Below are 19,534 nucleotides of genomic sequence, written 5' to 3'. Positions count from 1 at the left end.
GAATTCATTTTCCAACAATATTACGGAGCCGAACTGCAAAGGAGATATACTTATAGACCATGAGATAAGTGAATTCATCATTTAAAAGAAGTAGATGAAATAATGCAGGTTGACACTTTCTAATATTTAAAAATCTTAATAGTGGTTTTAAAAAAGTGTGTCTAGGGTTATGATAAAGTTTACAAAAGAATATAAAATGCAAAGTGCTCTGTGCAGAAATTGAATTACATGGACACAAATCTAATTTAGCATCACAATATACATCACGTGGGTACGAAACCAGCAAATGAGCAATACCCATCCTGAACCTAATCAAGTAAAACATTTTGGCTTGGTTAGAGTAAAAGGAAATATAGGATTCAATTCGTGGGGAGCTAATTAACAATGAGTGCTGTACAACCCTTTTTTTGACCGTCTCTTGGCCATCTCTTTCATGCTTCAAATATAAGAGGAAGTCACTTTTGAGCTTGGCTTTTGGAATTGCAGATATGTTTCCTGGAAAACAGTCCTGCAATCCCAGCTTCTCCAGTTGATCATGCAGATAAGAGAGCCAGGGAATTTTTTTAACACACTCCAATTTCAAACAATCCAAAATTATATCACAATTTAGGGGTGGTTCCTCTTTTACCCGCAATTGTGCTTGAGAGAATCCTCGAAAATATTCTATATGTCAGCATAAACATAGTGCACCGTTTGCCACATATGCTAATTGAAATTGTTTGCATTCTCATCGTTATGCGGCAGTGCTATGTTTATCGGATTCTTTATTCATAAAAATGCGTTTCAAAATGCCGGCGTTTGGCTACGCACATGGTTTGTCTCTGCCATACACAGGTCTTTGTGCCCCCACAGCCATGTATCAGAACACTGGGTCATGGCAAGCTCCCGTTATTTGCAAGTCAATGCTACACGCTGTGGCACAGGCGTGAGTGGGTAACTGAGTGCACTGCACCTCCATTGTGTGTGAGTACACTGCACTAGCATTATCTGTGAGTACAGCACTCTAACTGCGCCCGTTAGATTAAGTGATTTGCTCAGAATAACAGGATATTGAGCCGACGCGGAGACTCAAACCTGGTTCGCTAGTTCCAAAATCAAAGCTCTGGCTGTTACGCCACGTTCTCTCCCCATCCTCTTGATAGTGTATCAATAGTTGAGTTGAAGGGCCATACAAATCACGTTCCATTGATTAAATAATCTCACAGAGCTGTGCTATCTAATTAAAACGATCAGTGTGAACCGTGCAATGTGTGAAATAAGTGCTCGGTGCATATAAACAAATGTACATATATACATCCTGTTGTCTTGAAGTTTCACCTTCCATCTGCACTGGCAGTGTCTGTGCGTGAGTTCACAGCACTGACTGCAAGTGTGAGAACACAAGGCTGGAAATATCTGTGACTGTGTGCGTTTGCATTACCTACGAACATGCCTCACGTACACCATGAGTGAGTGTGCTGTACTGTCAGTATTCGTGAGTACTCCTCCGTTACCATGTGTACACCATCCTCACCATCTGTCAGCACACTGTGCTTGTATTATCTGACAGCGCCGTACTCTCGTTGTCTGTGAGTGCTGTGTACTTGCTCTGAGTAGTCTACACTGGAGTTTCCTCCTCAATATCATGATATTTTGTTCCTGTGTTAGGATTCTCACTTGTTCCGCCTGTGTTCAGGGCTGAAATGGGCACACCTCGCGAGTAGTGGGGAAAGGGTCTTATGGGAAAGAAGACCATCCCCCCCTCCCCAGGTCTCTCATCTGTCTCTCGCCTCTATCTCTGGCCCTTCCTGCCTCTCAGGAGATCTATTCTTGGGGACGCAGGCTCATTTCTCTTCTCTCTCAGTAGCACAGCACACACTGCTGTCTCAGCGTGTGCTCTTCACACCGCAGTCCTCCGGCCTGTCTTATGGAAGCGACGGGCAGATGGGCTGAAATGGCACCTGTATTCTCCTGCCAGCTTCTTAGAGGACCTGGTGGTATCCTAATAGGTATAAACAGCCGCACATATAGATACTCATTTCATTAAACCTGGTATACAACACGTCAAACACCGACACTTTCAGGTCACAGTCAAGTCAATGGCATTGAAACAAACTAAATTATTTTAATATTATAGTATTATTGAAAGTTGGTGCATTTCTTGGTTCAACTGTTTGATGAAATATTAAAGAAGTTAGAAACATTTTTAGCAAACCCGAGAGTTTCGTGGTTTGACTTATTCGACACGCGTCCTTTACCTTTTCTCACAATATTGGTACATGTGTGAATGTGGTGTAAGTGTGACATTCACTTTCGGATTCATTCACACGAGGCACCTTGGGTAGAATGTGTCCTTAGAAAATGTTCATGCGGACAGTTACTTAAATGAGCAAACCCGGCAGCTTTATTCCAAAGTCGAGTTACTGTATCCTGGGAGGGCAGTTTCATTTGACAATTTTCAGGCACATTAGCACAAGAGCAGCAGTACAAAACAAGGAAGTAGTCCCTAAATAAAAAAGATAACAGCAGAACAGTGGAACTAAATTGTAGTTGTTCGGTGCTGTTTCCTGCACAACGGAAGCAAAACTGAAGTGACATATCAGACCACCAGCCAATCAATGAGCGAGATAAGAAGAGCAATGCCAGATTTAACCAATGGCAAGCCACAAAACAAATAGAAACGCAATGGGTGGAGTTTCACCACTAATACTGATTACTTGATGCCTCGGAGGGGCAGCGCATGCGCTGCCTGTGCGAGACCTAAAAATAGAAAAGTCGGTCATATTCACAGAAAGGAAAAATGTTGGAAAGGTAGGAAAGAAGGATAAATGGATAGCAAGCAGGATAAAGGAGGAGAGAAGGAGGTAGAGAAAGACCAGCGAAGGAAAGAGCTTCCAACCCTTTCGCTAACATAGTATTTACCTCCTTGAGCAAGGTTACTGTGTAAATGTGCTTTAAAATGCACTGCCACCATTTCTTCAATAAATGAATTTGTCTCCAACATAACTGCTGCAACGCAATTCAATACCTTCATGAACTTTTCAGTGTGTAGAAATTTTGGCCATCATTACAAGCGAACAGAAAATTATGAGATATTTATCGCACCTGGTAAAATTACAGCAGCTGGAATTGTATCCGCTACAGTAAATATCCGTCAATTATAACTTTCTGGGGAGTAACAGGAGGATTTTGGTGCTTGCCAAACCAAAATCTGCATTTTCTGGGAAATTCTAAGCGTTTTTTCTACAGACAAATATCAGCAGGTTTGACCTGACAGGAGTTACCGCTCATACTGTAATTAACTGGGAAGCTTGCAATGAGGTCCTTTCTGCTCCTGTTCCAGGCACCCAGCTGTGAAGTCTCTGCTTGTAACATGTTGTCCCAGGAATACACTTCGAGGGATGTATACAAGGGGGGGGGGTGTGTACGAAGAAATGTTGTAATATGTGAGGTAGTCTTCCAGTTGTATTCATGCTTGTACTCTTGCACTCCTTTAAAATTGCCCCAAAATATCAAGATGGGATTAAAAGAGGAATATTTATATACGAGTAATAAAGCATGGTATCCTCTTTACATTTTATTTTTAGAGAGTTGGGCATTTCAAAGGCATGTAAGAGTACATAAAAGAGAACTTCTTACCTTAAATACTTTTGTGAATTGGTCCCCATATGTTTAAACCAATTTTTATTGTTCAGATGTCAAACTCAATGTAGATCTGTAATGTGCGCTGTAAGAGACCGTAATTTTAGTTTAACCTACCTGTGTCAGAAAAGTGACTTTTGAAACTCTTTCTATCTTAACTTATGCCAGTTTTCCTATCCACTATGCCCTTATTTCTTCAGTATCCTGATATTGACTTAAATTGAAAATTAGCCATATTAGTAATGGACTTCATTGCTACCACTCTATCTCTCCTTCTTGCACCCTTCATATGGGAATGATACCTGTCTGGATTGAACTCGTCTGGTTCCGGCCAATACTCAGGATCCCGGTGCAGTGTATGTAATGGGATCATCACCACCATTCCTTCTGGGATTGTCACTCCATTCACCTCCACAGTCTCCTTACAGACTCTGTCAAGTCGTCCTCCAGTGGGGTACATTCTGAGGGTCTCGTTAATTGCCATCTCCAAGTACTCCATCTGTATCAGTGCATCATATGTGGGAGGAGCCTACAGTTAATGGGAAATACACTAGGTTAGAGGTGAAACACTATACGTGATATACAGTTTCCTTATTTGACATAATTGCATCACCCATGTAGTGCAAGAGATCTTATTACTAAGGCATCTCTTAGAAGATGAGTGAGATTGATGAGTGAAATTTATAAAGCGCACAGATGTTCTCCGGAGTGTCCTGATGCAAAACTTATGTTGGCTTCATGGGCTTAGAATTCTGAAGTGGATGGTTTACAAATCTAGTGCCTTCGCCCTTCTGGGTCGTTCATCTTCCCAAAACATTTGAATGTTAATTATGCCACGACTTTTAAAACAAGCATTAGCCTTCTGGTTTCTAAGGAGCTTTGGTGCCACCACAATTGAATATTGTGGTATTGGCTTAAGAAAGATAAACACATTGTTTATCATGTATATGTTATGTAAACATTGGGCCCTTGACCACATAAGCTACTTCAAATGTCAAGAGTTGAAATGAGCAAAATCTATGGCCAACCAATAGTTCACCAGTGACAACTCAAGTGTCACTGCAAAATACTAATACAGCAATAGAAGACAATGAAATTGCCCTTGATAGAATGTTATACCATATTCAGTATTTCACGTACAAATAGGTCCTTCTTAGCAGCCTCACTTTCTGTCCCACCTTGCCAAAACTGCAACTTGTCATAAGGAATCTTTAAAGAGCTGGTGGGATCTCCATACTATCACCCTCTTTGTTCCCTTCTCAAACGATCTTATATTGAATCCCCTCATTTAAATCCCACAAGTAGTAAGATGTGAAAAAATGTGTCGCCTTCTCCAAATATTTGCAAAACCTACTATCTCAATATGAGTATACCAGCAATGGCACCCTTCATCTCCTCATTCATCTATTAAACTGTCTCTATAGATGATGCCCTCAAATGACTGAGGCATGCCACATACTCCGATTCTGAGATACTATAGACCTATCTCAAGCATGCAGAGTGTGTAAAAAATGCTTGGAAACAGGCTCATTTGGCAACTCCCAATATGCATAAAATCCAGTGTTTTCATTACAAAAATACACTAGATACTAATACGGGACTGGTTTGAGGGGAAAATTTTGTGAATTATGAAAATACTCAGCAGATCATACAGCAGAACAAGTCACGTCATAGACCCAAGGTACACATGCTCTTTGATTCTGTTCGACATCTGCGCTGCCTTCAGCACCATTAAGCATATCATATAGCTAAATTGTTTATCAGAGTCAAGAATTGGGGAAAGGCATTTAGTTTGTACATCCCCACATGGACATCACCAAAATATCATGAGAAGTACCAAAGACCTTAATTACCAATTATTCATATAACTATGTATTATGTCACTGGCCACTGCAACCACTTACATGACATTTGTTTCCAGTCTGGCAGTACCAGAAGAGCTGGTCTGACAGGCCATGTGTGGGTTCGTTTTTAACTCCCTGGAAATAACACTCTAGGTTGGATACTATTAGAACTGGGGTCTCTCTTTGGTAGAGATATGAACCCTTTCCAAGTAGGGACCACAATCCTAGTCAGGCTAAGCCAGATACACAACCCAAATTAATCTGTGCTCACCCTCTGGTACCTTGGCACAGAGCAGTCAGGCTTAACTCACGAGGTAATATGTGAAGTATTTGTGCAGCACCTAAATTACAGTAACACAGTGCAAACACTACAAAAGACCACATGCTAGTTTAGAAAAATAGAAAATATTTATCAGAGTGAAACAAGCCCAAGCACAGACGGAGTCAAAGATTAAGCGCTGCATTGTCATCGAGCCTTGTAGATGGGATTGAAGAATCGGCGCTGCCTCGTCGTCGTCGAACCTGGCAGTCAGGACCGGCATCGTTGTTGTCGATTTGGCACTGCGTCAGAGCGTGATGCATCTGGTTTCCTCACGCAGTTGGGTCGATGCACCAGTTCTTACCGAAAAACAGCTGCAGAACCCACTTCTGAGGCCCAGGACTGGAGGGGCACCTCAGGAAAGGGTTGCACTCCCAGATGCCTGAGTCCAGTATCACCAGCAGTGTTGCAAGAAGTCTTTTGTGTCTTGAGACTTCAGAAAACACTAGGCAAGCCCTTGGAAAATCTTGGGTTCAAAGATGTGGAGAGTGCAGGTCTAGTCCCTCTCACTCCCAGGTAAGAAGCAGCAGGCAGCAAGCCAACCCAGCAGAACAGGTAGCAAAGTGGCAGTCCCTCCTGTGGCACATCAGCTCTTCTGCCAGGCAGAATGTTTTTAGGTCCAATAGAATTCTCTTCAGGTGGTGTCAGGAGTTTAGTACTTACACCCAAATGTACCTTTGAAGTGGGGGGGGACATCAAAGAGGCATTTGAAGATCAAAAGGTCCCTGCCTTTCTTGCCCTAGCATCAGAATCACTACATGGTGTAAGCAGCTCTTTGTGTGGGGACAGGCAGAGCCCTATTCAGGTGAAAGGGTCAGCTCCTCCCTCCCAATCTACTTCAGGAAGGCCCATCAGCCTGGTGATGGGCCATCAGGATGGAAATGTCACACCCCAGCTCCCTTTGTGTGTGGCTGTCTAGAGGGAATGCACAAAGCCCGGCAGTCACCCAAGCCATACGTGTATTCAGAGAAAAGCAGAGGTACAGAATGCTTAAAGTGAGAAAATGCCAACTTTCTAAAAGGGGTATTTTCAGACTTAGTATTTAAAATCCGACTTCACAATAAATTGTAATTTTAAATTGTGAGTCCATATACGTCAAACTCTAAATTTCCATCTTCTCCTAATTGGAAATTACAATTAATCAGTGTTTAAGGGAAACCCAATACTAACCTATGGGAGAGATAGGCCTTGCAGTGCTGAAAAATGAATGTAGCAGTTTTTCACTTCAAGGACATGATAGGGCTGCCTAGGGCTTACCTTAAGGGTGACGTATATGTAATAAAGGGGAAGGTTTGGGCCTGACAAGTAGGATAACTTGCCAGGTCGAAATGGCAATTTGAAACTGCACACACAGTCTCTGCGGTGGCAGGCTTAAACCATGTTTAAGGGCTACTGACGTTGGTGGCACAATCAGTGCTGCAGTTCCAGTAGTAGCATTTTTTTTACAGGCCCTGGGCACATATAGTATACTTTACTAAGGACTTACAAGTAAAGTAAATATGCCAATTGTGGATAAGCCAGTGTTACCATGGTTTAGGGAGAGAGCACATGCACTTTAGCACTGGTTATCAGTAGTAAAGTGCCCAGAGTCCTAAAGTCAACAAAAACGAGGTCAGAAAAAATAGAGGAGGAAGGCAAAATGTTCAAGGGTGACCCTGCAAAAAGGGCCAGGCCACACAGATACCACCAGCTAGTGCTACAATTCAGCTGGTGTTTAGAGGGGGGCCCACTGACACTAATGTTTGGGGACCAGCACTCATTTTTCTCCAACAGACTTTGATTTTGATCTGGCGCACAAAAGAGAAAAACAACCCAGAAAAACACAAAAGGGTGGAATAAAGAGGAAGAGAAAGTAAACAGTGATAAAGGGAGAATGTTGGGATGGAATAGACTGAGATAGAAATGCCAGGGAAGTTTGGTCGTGGATTAAATAAGTATGAGGTGAAATCAAGTCCTCGCGGCCTTGGTATTCTACATTGACTCCTGTGCAAATCTTTGGACCCGGGACTTTTGTTTACAAAGTAAGCACTAGATATCACCATTCATAATGAGGGCCTAAGTGTATTGCAAATTAGACAAACACTTGCCCATGTATGCTTGGCTGCTGCAGGGCAGAATACACAAAGGTCTAAGGACAAGAGCTTTTTACAAATCTGACTATTTGCTGAAACCTTGTTCCATTCATAAAACCGCCTGACACAGTATTTTATAGATATGTCACTGGCCGAACCCAACAACATTGCCTCCTGAAACAATGTGTGGGCTACTTTTTGGCATACACTACTGAAAGGTGAAAATGTTGGCTTTGCCACTGCTTGTAAATATTTAGAACCATAGTTTGTCTCAGTGACTTCTTCATGGCATTTTTTAAGAAGAGATGGCTAGCACTGAAAGAGTTTCATCAGGACTGGACATTATCATGCTAGGTATTTCAAGACTCTTAGAACTACTTTGAAATTATTTCATGGGTTATGCTTTTCAATGGGTTACTGCTGCTAAAGGGGACTTTAGTTATACGTTCCTATTTTGAGGCAAAATGTGTGTGTTTTTATGAAAAAAATTTAATTGAAACAGTTTCCACAATAAAAATTGCCTTATGGTGCTGTATGGTAAGTCTGCCTATCAAATATATGATAACCCAGGCACATGTATTATGGCAAACCAAACACTTCTTAGTAGATGAAGTAAAAAACTGTTATTTGAAGTGTTAACATTATTTAGCTATTATCTTGAAAGGTTGTCACTTCTCTACCTGTATGTTTGAAGAATGTTGCTTAACAACCAAGAGGATAGTAAAGGCATATGGAACATATATGTTAATTAATCTAATAGGATCATTAATACAGGATGTTATTTTTATAGATTACATTACCCATTATTATTAAAAAGAGAATAGCTTTTTCATTAGTACAGCATGTTCAAGGTTGTTAAATAATGCTTGTGATAATAGACGTGTTTTGATGAACTTTCTATTTAAATAATGCAGTGGTAGAAAATTGTTTTTATAGTGTACTTTTAATTGTATTTATGAAAAGACTAGTTACAGAGTTAGCAACTAATGTCTCAAGTTGTACATGTTTTGGGTAATCTTGACCACCGTAGTATGCAGCAATGCAGTCCATCCACAAATAGTTCAAATGCAAAAGCCTTGGCAAACAGACTCTCACGAGGATATGGTGGTGACCTAGGGAATCACTTTTTGAACCCAAGCCTCAGTCAAAATATGAAAAATGTTTAATATGTGTGTCTACCTTCAATTCGGACATGAATCCAAATGACAAATACATCGCGAAGCACCAGCACTTGCTGTTTGGTGGTGAAGCCAATATAGCAAGAGCTAAGTTTACATGTAAAAGGAAGTGGAAGAAATCTACAGATCCATGATCAAGAATGCCACACTTATGGCCCAATTGGGCTCATGACAATGACTAGCCCCAAAAACGTAGCAACTCTACTGCTTAACAATTCACTATGAATACAAAAACATTGACAAAGGCAAATATCCTTGAAGTAAACTTTCACTGTACTTGCAATACAAACAATGGATAGCATTTGTCGCCCTTATAAAGTCATCTATGTGATCTAACACCAAAGGGCATGTTTGCAGTTTTCTCATCAGTATAATATATGCTACAATATTAATATAAATGCTCTGTTAGTAGTACAGTTTACACAATCCATCCGCATTGAAAATAATTTGGCTTTGATGATTAAAAAGTCTAACCATGGGAGGTGACATTGCTGCAATACTCCACAGAACAGAATGCTGGTGGATTGATACAATTAGCTCTATTACTCATGGGCTGAATAATATGGAAGGAACAAATAGTCTAAGTCATTTGTAACTGGATATTTCCTCTATTTATGAATTGTTGATGATATCAAGCCCTTTACTTTATTGGTGCGGTACCTACATAGATGTAGGCTAATGTATAACATCTTCTCAATTAGCTTATTAATGGGAGGGAATTTCAGAGGTTATGTCCAGCTGATGGATCCGCCTAACTCCCTGTGAACTTGAACAGATGCCTAGTAGAATTTCCAGCTAACTTCACCAGATCACTGCATTAGATTTTCATCTGCATCAGGCAGTGCCTGCTAATATTGGCTCCTCATAGATTTAGCTTTTGTTTCATCAATTTGATTTTTACCATTTTCTTGGTGGAGTTTCTTAACCAGCTCTTCATCATTAAATGAGCTATGTGATGCTTAGCTTCATGAACTCAAACATCCTTAAGCATTTTGTAACTTTGATGAGAGTTATAATTTTCTCATACCCTCTCAGTCGCAGATCCATTTCTCTAGAGAAGAATTATTAGGGCTCAACTCAAGAGGTAAGTTAGCAGCGGTATGTCCTAAAGTCAGCATGGAGGGGAGTGCGTGGCATTAGGCATGTCCTGTTTGTTATTTATTGGGCATGGAGTCAGAATGGACGAATTTTCAAAAGTTAACGTTGTTGAACACAGGAGGTCTGTAAGAACAGTGAGTTGTGGTTTACTGAATGCCAGATCTCATGTTAAGCACAGTTAAGAATGTGCGGAATTCTTAGAAAGCCATAGCTGCGACTTAATTTTTATTACAGAGACATGGACTTATCTGGTCTCAGGTTCCAGCTTAGCAGAGGCAACGTCACCTGGTTATGGTATTCTCACTCTGGACAGGAAAGGCGGGGGTGTAGCTATTCTCTATTGAGAATTTTCTATGGTTACCTCAACCTCCTTAACCTTGCCTGGGTGCAAGGCTCTATCATTTACTGTACAACTAAGTGCACAACATAATTTAAAGGGTATCTTAGTGTACCGCCCACCAGGCCAGAGAGGTACTTTTATTGATAATCTTCAATATCTATTAGAAGACCAGCTAGTGGACTCTAGCCTTATAGTGTTAGGGAATTTTAATTTTTACTTAGACGCTATGGAGGAGGTGGATACAGTTAATCTCCTGGATATCATGGATAGCTTTGAGCTCCAACAACGGGTGAAGGGTCCGACCCAACGGGCAGGACATACTCTTGATGGTATTTTTTCGACTATCCATTACTTGCAGTTAAGGACATTCTGCCTCTTGTTTGGTCAGACCATTCGGCCATTATGTTTAATGTTGGACCGCTCGAATCTGAGTCTCAAACTGGCAGAATAGCCAAAAGTAGAGTGGAGAGAGCCTGGAACAGGGTTAACCAACAGACATTGCAAGCAGATCTAGCGAGTGCGCAACTGGATTATGGGGAGAACCCAGAGGTAAAATGCCTCCATTTACAATCTCTGGCTGGGGAAAAATAGTTCACAATTAGCCCCTCTGATCCCAAGTTGTTTGAAACATAACGGTCCTCCGGCCCCTTGGTATTTTGATAAGTTGAAGGTTGGTAAATTAAGATGCAAAAAACAAGAACATATTTGGAGATCAGCTTGTGAATACGTGGAAGGGATAAAATACAAATATAGCCTGAGTAGATAAGGAAATGATTAGGAGTGAAAAAACTATACATTTTTCACAAAAAATTAAATATTGTAAAAAATTCTTCCTAGGAACTATTTAGGACTGTGTTAAAGCTCACATCGACTCCCATTCCTAAAACAGTGCCAACTCAAGACCTGTGCGATAGGATTGCTTAACACTTTGTTCACAAAGTGGAAAGCATCTTCAACAAAGTTAGTAGTTGCATCACTAGAGCGAATCCCATTAGCCCGAACACGCAACCAGCAGCAATTTGTCAGCGGGTGAATGCTGTTTCAGGACTTTTGTGGATCTTGAGAAGGAGCAAGTGATGGACCTCATTGATAACTCAAGATCAGGTTCACTAATTGATCTTTGCCCCGTAACAGTGGTAAAATTGGCATAAGATATCGTAGCAGATAATTTGGTAAAAGTGCTTAATGTAATCTTTAAAACAGGAGTCTTTTCAGCCCAATGGAAGAAGGCATCAGTTGTTTCCTATCCTGAATGGACTTCAGTACAGTGTCGGCCCTGATTAAATCCATAGAGGAAATCAGGAAGGCCCTTGATAATGGAGGAAGGGCTGCCCTTATTGTATTAGATCTATTGGTGTCCTTTGATACTGTGCACCATTCAATCCTGATTGATAGGTTAGCAAATATTGACGTGCAGGGATCAGCACTTCTCTTGTTGAAATCCTTTTAGGAAGATAGATCGCAATTTTTGGCGATGGAGCCTTTTAAAACAGACCCTTTTAAGTTACCTTGTGGAGTGCCTCGGGGTTCTTCAATAAGCCCTACTCTTTTCAACGTTTATATTGTAGCACTGGCACCGATCATAAAATATTTTGGCTCTGCCATTACCTCCTATGCGGACAATACCCAAATCGTCATAACAGTCATGAAAAAACCATCCACCATTAGTAAACAGTTTAATGATTTTATGTCAGCGGTAAGCCGGTGGATGAGTTTGAATAGTTTGAAACTTTGTTTTTTTTTGGCAATGACCCATCCTTCTGGCCTCCGGAATGGTGGCCGACAAACTTAGGTGATCTCCAAGGCCTGTGGAAAATGGCCAATCTTGGGGTTATTGTTGATAATAGGCTTACCTTTGCTAACCAGATCAATGCCCTTTCCTCGTCCACCTTTTTCATTTTAAGAAAAATCAAAAAGAATCTGCCTTTTATTCCAGGACATTATCAAAATCTTGTTATATCAGCCCTGATATTGGCCAGACTCCACTACTGTAATGGCCTTTATCTTAATATGCAGGCCCAACATCTGAATAAACTGCAGGTTTTACAGAATACTGTGGCGAGAGTTCTTACTCGTACGCCAAAAAAGATCTCGGTCAGCAATACAATTAAACAGTTACACTGGTTGCCAGTTAGGGAGAGAATTCAATTAGAAGCCTTATGCTTTGCGTACAAGGTCTTGCATAATATTGGACCGCCTGACCTAGCTACGTACTTTAGATGGTACTCGCCCGGTAGGGCACTTAGATCCTCTAATTCTAGAACCTTAGTGGTACCTAGAATTAAAAATGTGAGGGGGGGGGTAGAAGTTTCTACTTCAGTACCATCAACATATGGAGCAAACTCCCGATGTCTATCTGCTCAGCTTCATCTCTGGAATTCAGACGAGAGTTGAAAACTTGGCTCTTTAGCAGATCTGACTATGGGTAATGTGTCCTGATTTTCTTCTGATCCAATTAATGGTTAGCGCCAGGACACCGATTGGTAACAGTGCACTCTATAAATCCCGCTAACATTAACATTAGCATTGTACAATTACATGAGCTCTTCTATATTATTATCGATCGCGGTCTCTTCTTCCAATATCTTGCTCTATCAGAGATTCCCTATAATTTAATGAAAGCATCAACACTGTTGTTGAATTTGGACACATTCTTGAACAATTTATCTGTTTCCATGTGAATGCCTATGGTGTCTTCGTAAACTGTATCAAATAAATAAGCCACATGGACCACTGACAAGCATCTATTCAGTGTTGCAATACTGTCAGTTTGTTCGGGGCTGCCATACTTACATTTACTTGGACTATTGGTGTCCAGTACTGTTTGTGGCCAACAGTTAACAAGAAAAGATTTCTACATCGAAAAGGTCACCTAACTGAAACATGGTTTCTCTCATTTGTTTTTAAATGTATGGGCCACTTTAGTAGGGCTCTAATTATTTCACCACCAGGATATTCAGGAGGTTGTGTACTGTTTTGCATATACATGGACACTCATGCACACATGGCAAAATAGACAGAAAAAACAAAAAAAATCACATTGAGTAACATTTTAGACCTTGTCCTTTGCAAAATGAAACTACATTTCCTAAAGTCTACAGTTGTGTCAAATATCTGTAAGGAGTGATGGAAAAGCGCTAAATTAATCGTTTTGGTTTCTGAGGTTACGGTGATGACACAAATGTGGTCAAGCGCAAAGTTAAGGTGTTATGGAAACCTTAATTTAGCCATTTCTAAGTCATTGCTTTTGAGTTTTAACAGTTAAAACCTAATGATAATTTACAATTGAATCCATAGGATCTTTTTTGTTTACATCCTTAGTTTTGCTCCATTTGGTTATTCCGAAATAAAGCGCTAAAAAGGTACAGTTCCCATAGGCGATACTGGAAACTCGATTGACGAAGCAGGAAAAATAAAATACAGCGGATGGTCCGCAACACATTACATTAGTTTCCCATTTAGATTCCTATAGGTAAGCTTTAGCTGAGGCAGTAGAAAGTTTTGGACAGATAAAAAACAGACTTTACACGAAGACAGAGGCTGCTGTTGTCTGGGTGCTTTTTGATGTCATATAAATGAATCCAGCTGTTTAGAGAAACTGCATAGCTCTCTGGGCAGGAAAGACACATTATCTATAGACTGCAAAAGTCAAATTTGTATAATAAAATCGAGGATGCTTCTAGGACATTTCAAGGTCATTGTATGCGTAGGGTAATTTCGTCCTTGCATCCATCAACCTAGCTTTCCCCATGAGCAAGGAAGATAGTTCTCAATCACAAAATATTTTTTTTCATTGAGGCAGCTACAAGATGCTCTGCTTTCCACCACCCCTCCCGGACCTTATCAAAGTGCCAGGAGGATGGTTTCTGCCCCATTGCTCCTTCTGACCCTCCCAAGAGGTGGACATTTTCTGATTTATTTTTTAACTCTATAGAGGTCTGGTCAGGATTCTTATGTAGACCCAACTTGACCAAGGGCAGTCTTGCGCAAAAGTAGGAAGGATTTTTTTCTTCCCAAACACCAAATCCATCCCACCTTCGGGCCAAAAGGTTATTTCAGCGACCACCAAGGTTTAAAAGAAGGACATTCGGAGAGGAATTTCCTCTGATATTTATTGGTCCTTGGAGGTTTGACCCCGAGGCTGGGGATCATTATGGCCGCTCTTCTTGTCTTGCTCAAGGGCGGGAAAATTGTAATTTGCAATGTTTTTAAACCTGCTACAACAGCTAACTGCCGCCCTGAGTCATGTACACAACTGTGAACAGGGCACCAGGGTAACTGTTAGCTGTCATTGTCCTACATCAACCATATTTCATGAAAGAGGACCAGGCAAGTGACACCTACTCTATTTTGACAAAAGATACCAATGGCACCAAAGCGCGGCATCACAAATATGCTTAGATTCTGGTGGCTAGACATGCCAATGTGAATTTTAACACAAAAAAAACTACCTGGACAACCAATTAGAGATGAAAGGGAATGGAATATCCTCCAAACAATAGCAGATATCCTGTACGCAATTCTCTCATGTCCTTTAAAGAATTTCCGTCAGCACCCTCCTTCAGCAGGTAACTTCGGCTCACCTTGTTTGGTAGTAGAGTATCTATTTCCTGTTGCAGTTTCCGCTGAATGTCAGGATGGGTCGCCAGGTTGTATGACAGGAAAGAAAGGATGGTGCTGGTGGCCTCATAACCAGCCAATATGAAGATCACAGATTGGGCCATAATTTCACTATCAGTTAGTGCTGTGGAAAGAGGATCAACAGGAAAGTGAGATACAAAGAGTGAGATAGCATATATGCCATACTTTGTAATGTTAGCATGTGTTATGTTATATTGTTCTGTGCTGCACTGTGTTATGTTATGATATGCTGTATTCTGTTATGCTCTGCTAGGCCAAGTTATGCTAAGATGCTATGTTGTGTCATGATGTTCTTTGTTGATTTATTTTATTGTGTGTTGTGATGTGTTGTACAAACCTATAATTTGTTACGTTATAATGTGTTATAATGTTGTTCTATGCTATATAACAATGGTCCTCGGGGAAAGCGAGTCGCAGACTAGTTTTTCCCGGGGTGATTCGTGCCAAACAGGACATGGGTCAGGATAGGTAGTCAGGGAGGAAGGGGTAGGAGTGAGGGAAGGGTTATTTGAGCCAGCAGAGGCGTATCCGGCCTCTTCCTGACACTCAGCGTTGCTGGGAGGGAAGTGAGGGATATCAATGTTTTAGGTGGACAGATAAAAGTACCTTAATTCCCTTGGATTGCGTAGGCTGGTGCCCAATCTCCTTTCATCTGGGTCAGCTGTCTATCCACAGCACTAGAATGCGGATCAACAAATATACATAAGGAATTTAGACGTGCACTGCAGCCGGCACAAGGTGCTGTGGTAGGGTAAAGGGGGAATGAGATGGGGTAACTTGTTTCCTTGGTTGACTAAGTTGTTTCCACAATGGGGTTACCCTGATATGCTTTTGATTCAACTGGGGGGAAATGATCTTGTGCAGTCAATTGCTTTGACACTGCTACAACATATGCAGCAGGATCTGGAAGCCATCAAAAGGAACTTCGCTGGGACAGGCATTTGTGCCACGTTGGGTTTGGCAGGGGGCTGTACAGTATGTGGAAATTGAAAAGGCTTGTCACAAGCTCAACAGAGCTATGAGAGTTTTCGGCAGTGGGATGGGTATCACAGTGATCTCGCATGGGACATTAAGGAAGAGGAGGTTTGTTTGTTTCGGGTTAAGGGGGTGCATCTTTCTCAAATGGGGAATACATACAACATGATGGAGTTGCAGGATGTGGTGAGCCGTATGTGGCATGAGAGCATATGGTGCAGGCAAGATCACCATTGAGAGGTTGCCAGTGTGTGCAGGGTGGCAGAAAAACACCCTCCTGGGTTTGTTCTGGGTGGTAATATTTTGGGTGGTGGAGAGTCACATGTGGGTTTACCCACACCTTCGGGGGGAGAAGAACAAAGTACAGGTGAAAAACTCAGTGTGCGGTACGTTGTTGAGCAAGAAAAGAGTTTTGGAGGAGGGTGTTTGGGAGAAAGGAAAGAGAGCATGGCTAGATGACAAGAGTACAAGGAGTGGATCAATGAAGTATGGAGCAAGGTATGATGGCTTGGGGGATTGAAAGGTGGCATGAGGTGTGAGTGGTCGCAGGATGTATTGGGAGGTTTTTCGTACTTGCAAAGTTGATGTTTTTGCAGATTACAGTTCAATAAGTTTGCAACCCTGTCCTAATAAATGGCCTTTTATGCTAGTAAGGGGTCATGTGTGTTTGTTGTTGCACAAGGGTGTGGTATGTTGTGTCATGAAGGGCTATTCTTGGTTAGGTTGGGGTGAGATATGTCATGCTCTGCTATGCTTTGTTATGTTAGGATGTGTTATGTCACGTGATGTTATGATCTGTTAAGGTGTGCTGTGCGCTTTGCTATATTTAGTTGTTTTAGGGTGTGTTATGTTGTGTCCTATTATGCTATGCTGTTTTGTTATATTGTGATGAATTATGTTGTGTTATGGTGTACTGCATTTTGTTAAAGCGTGTTAAGTTGTTCCATGCAGTATTGTTCCGTGTTCTGGTGTGGTGTGATATGTTATGTCATGCAGCGATATGCTGTGATATTTTAGAGTCCCTAAAGTTTGATCGTGCTGTGCTATGTGAGGGTGTATGATGCTATGCTATCCTGTGTTATATTAAGGTCTGTTATGTTACCTCATGCTGTGCTATGCTGGTTTATGTTATGGTACCTCGTGTTATGTAGCATCATGCTATGCTACAGTATGTTATGGTGTATCAGGGCTGTGTTATGCTATGTTATATTAGGTTGTTCTTTGTTATGTCATGGTGTGCTCTAATGTGTTATTTTGTGGAGCGCTGGGTTATAATGTGCTATAATATGTCACGTTAAGGCGCATTATTTTATGCTATGTCGTGTAGGAGTGCCTTATGTTGTGTTCATCTGTGCTGCTTATTTTATGATGTGATATGTTTTGTGCAGCATCAGGCTAACAACATATTAAGTATTCCTTTTTTTTTTAACAACGTATTTTTCAATAAAAAAACAGTACATTACATCTTGTCTCAGTATTTTCAACCACCTTTAAATTGCATATTTAAACCTAAATTTGTCACATTGGCATATACTTCCCCCTCATCATCATCGTCTATTCTGATGTCACACATTGTCATAGGGGTGAGCATGAGCGGTGAGCACATGCAATAGAAGCTGACGTCAGGCCCACTCCAGTTCACAGCTTTTTACAGCACTTCTTGTGTCAGACAGTGTTGTTCGTAGGGGGGAAGCACATTAAAAACGTGAGCTCGTTCATGGCGGCCTCTCATCTCAGCCTCTAATCCGGCACCGAGGCCTCTAGTTTATCATGTGGTGCCGTTCTCATGGCTACAGAGTACTGAATCCTTCTCCCGGCCGCTCTCCACACCCTGAGTGAAGGGGCCTCTGCTGACTTCCAGCCCATTGTTATCCTGCATTTTCCAGTACCAGTACACGTTAACAAAGCCTCTATGGACTCCCCCATGTCGAATTACTCCAGTGTCGCTGTCATCAGGGTATCTTCACTAACCTCTACAACTCTCAGTGCATTACTCATGATGGGGCATCCCCACGCTAGTGGTCTGCTTTGGGCGAATGACATCTGGGGAATTCACCTGAACCTGTTCAGAATATTGAGTGAATGCTGAAGGGTGTGATGCAATCCCTCAGCAGGAAACTGTGTCGAACCACTATGAATCAACTGTGTCTGGAAAAACGCAAGCCACGTACACCACTATTTTGTCCCAATCACCATCGCTCAGTTCCTTATTCAAGAATTCTTCCCAGTGTGTCTTTAACACTGTGTGTGGTTGGCCCAAGACCACCATAATCTGGCTCTATTCTACATCCTGTTCCCCATGCCAGTCTTGCCTGAAACATTCAGCCTGTTGGCTGATTCGTGTTGCCACTGTGCCATGTGGCCTGCATCAATGCCCAAGGCAAAAATTACCCCAGTGATCCTGTATCTCTCCTGCACCTCTCGCAAACTCCTAAGCATACCTCTGAATGCATATTGCCTGTTGTTTTAAGCAATGATTTCTCAGATTGGTCTCTAAGGGAGTGTCACCCCAGGGGTCTGGAAATCCAAAGAGAATTTCCGGGCTCTATATTTGTTTAACTCTCTTCAACTTAGTGTATCTGTTCCAGCACCATGCTACCGCTGTCACTAGATTAGGCCTTTGCCTGCCCTCAGTTCTTGCACCATATATTGAGCCCCATAGAATGTCAATTGCTTTTCACACCATTAGGCATTCCGCTTTTGGTTCATCGGAGTGTGGAGTCCATTTTGCAACAAATTTGAGTTGTGAAGCTATATAGTAGTATTCATAATTAGGAGCTCCCTGTCCCCGTTAAGTTGTGGGAGTCTTACTTCCTCGAGTGCTGCCTTACTACTTCCACCTTTCCAAATTGCCAACTAGAGTGACTAATGACGAAGTTAATGCTACTGGTACATTACTAAAGGAACATAGCAACCTGCATAATATTATCATTATCCACAGTTCCATCATGTTTATCATTGTCAGGGGGATCATCATCAAAAACCACATAGAAGTCCTGGGCAATACTGGACTACTGTTTGTACCATGCATTTATTGCAGTTGGTGTGGTAGTCACACCTTTTCCTACCAGGCTCCAAAAAACACAAGGAACGAGCTCCTGCCCAATATTCGCCTCAAAACCAGCTTTCACCAATTAAAAAAAAGCGGAAAACATGGGTTTTTTTTCTCTCTTTAATCTGTCTGGTTTTTATTTTTTAAAATCTAGCATCTAGACGCCCTTTTCTGGGCAAAAGTGAGCTTTACAAAATTTCTTAACATAACACACCAAAAATGCAAGCACAGCTTTGAAGATTTTACCCTCTATTAAATATTTATGTATGTAGCAAATCTATACCACGAGCATCTGAAAGACATTGGTGCAAGCATTAAAGGGGCTGGATCATCCCATTGCTGTTCGACTGTTTCTGTTCTATGCAGTTGGAAAAATATGATTTCATTCAGTTTA

The 19,534-nt window shown here is 41.4% G+C and overlaps 1 protein-coding gene across 3 annotated transcripts in view; it reads right to left on the bottom strand.

Moving 5' to 3' along the window:
- The window catches only part of LOC146796555 (cytochrome P450 3A24-like), a 318,208-nt gene that overhangs the window by 40,981 nt on the left and 257,693 nt on the right, over window positions 1-19,534 (bottom strand). For all 3 annotated transcript variants that reach the window (XM_085629191.1, XM_085629190.1, XM_085629189.1), the window contains exons 10-11: window positions 15,056-15,216; window positions 3,924-4,150 (exon numbers count right to left, since the gene is read on the bottom strand). In XM_085629191.1, coding sequence (XP_085485317.1) covers window positions 3,924-4,150; window positions 15,056-15,216 — 388 coding nt within the window. The remainder of the gene's footprint in view (window positions 1-3,923; window positions 4,151-15,055; window positions 15,217-19,534) is intronic.

This window comes from Triturus cristatus, chromosome 10 (genome assembly GCF_964204655.1).
Source record: "Triturus cristatus chromosome 10, aTriCri1.1, whole genome shotgun sequence".
Taxonomy (NCBI): Eukaryota; Metazoa; Chordata; class Amphibia; order Caudata; family Salamandridae; genus Triturus; species Triturus cristatus.
This window is presented reverse-complemented; position numbering and strand designations above follow the sequence as displayed.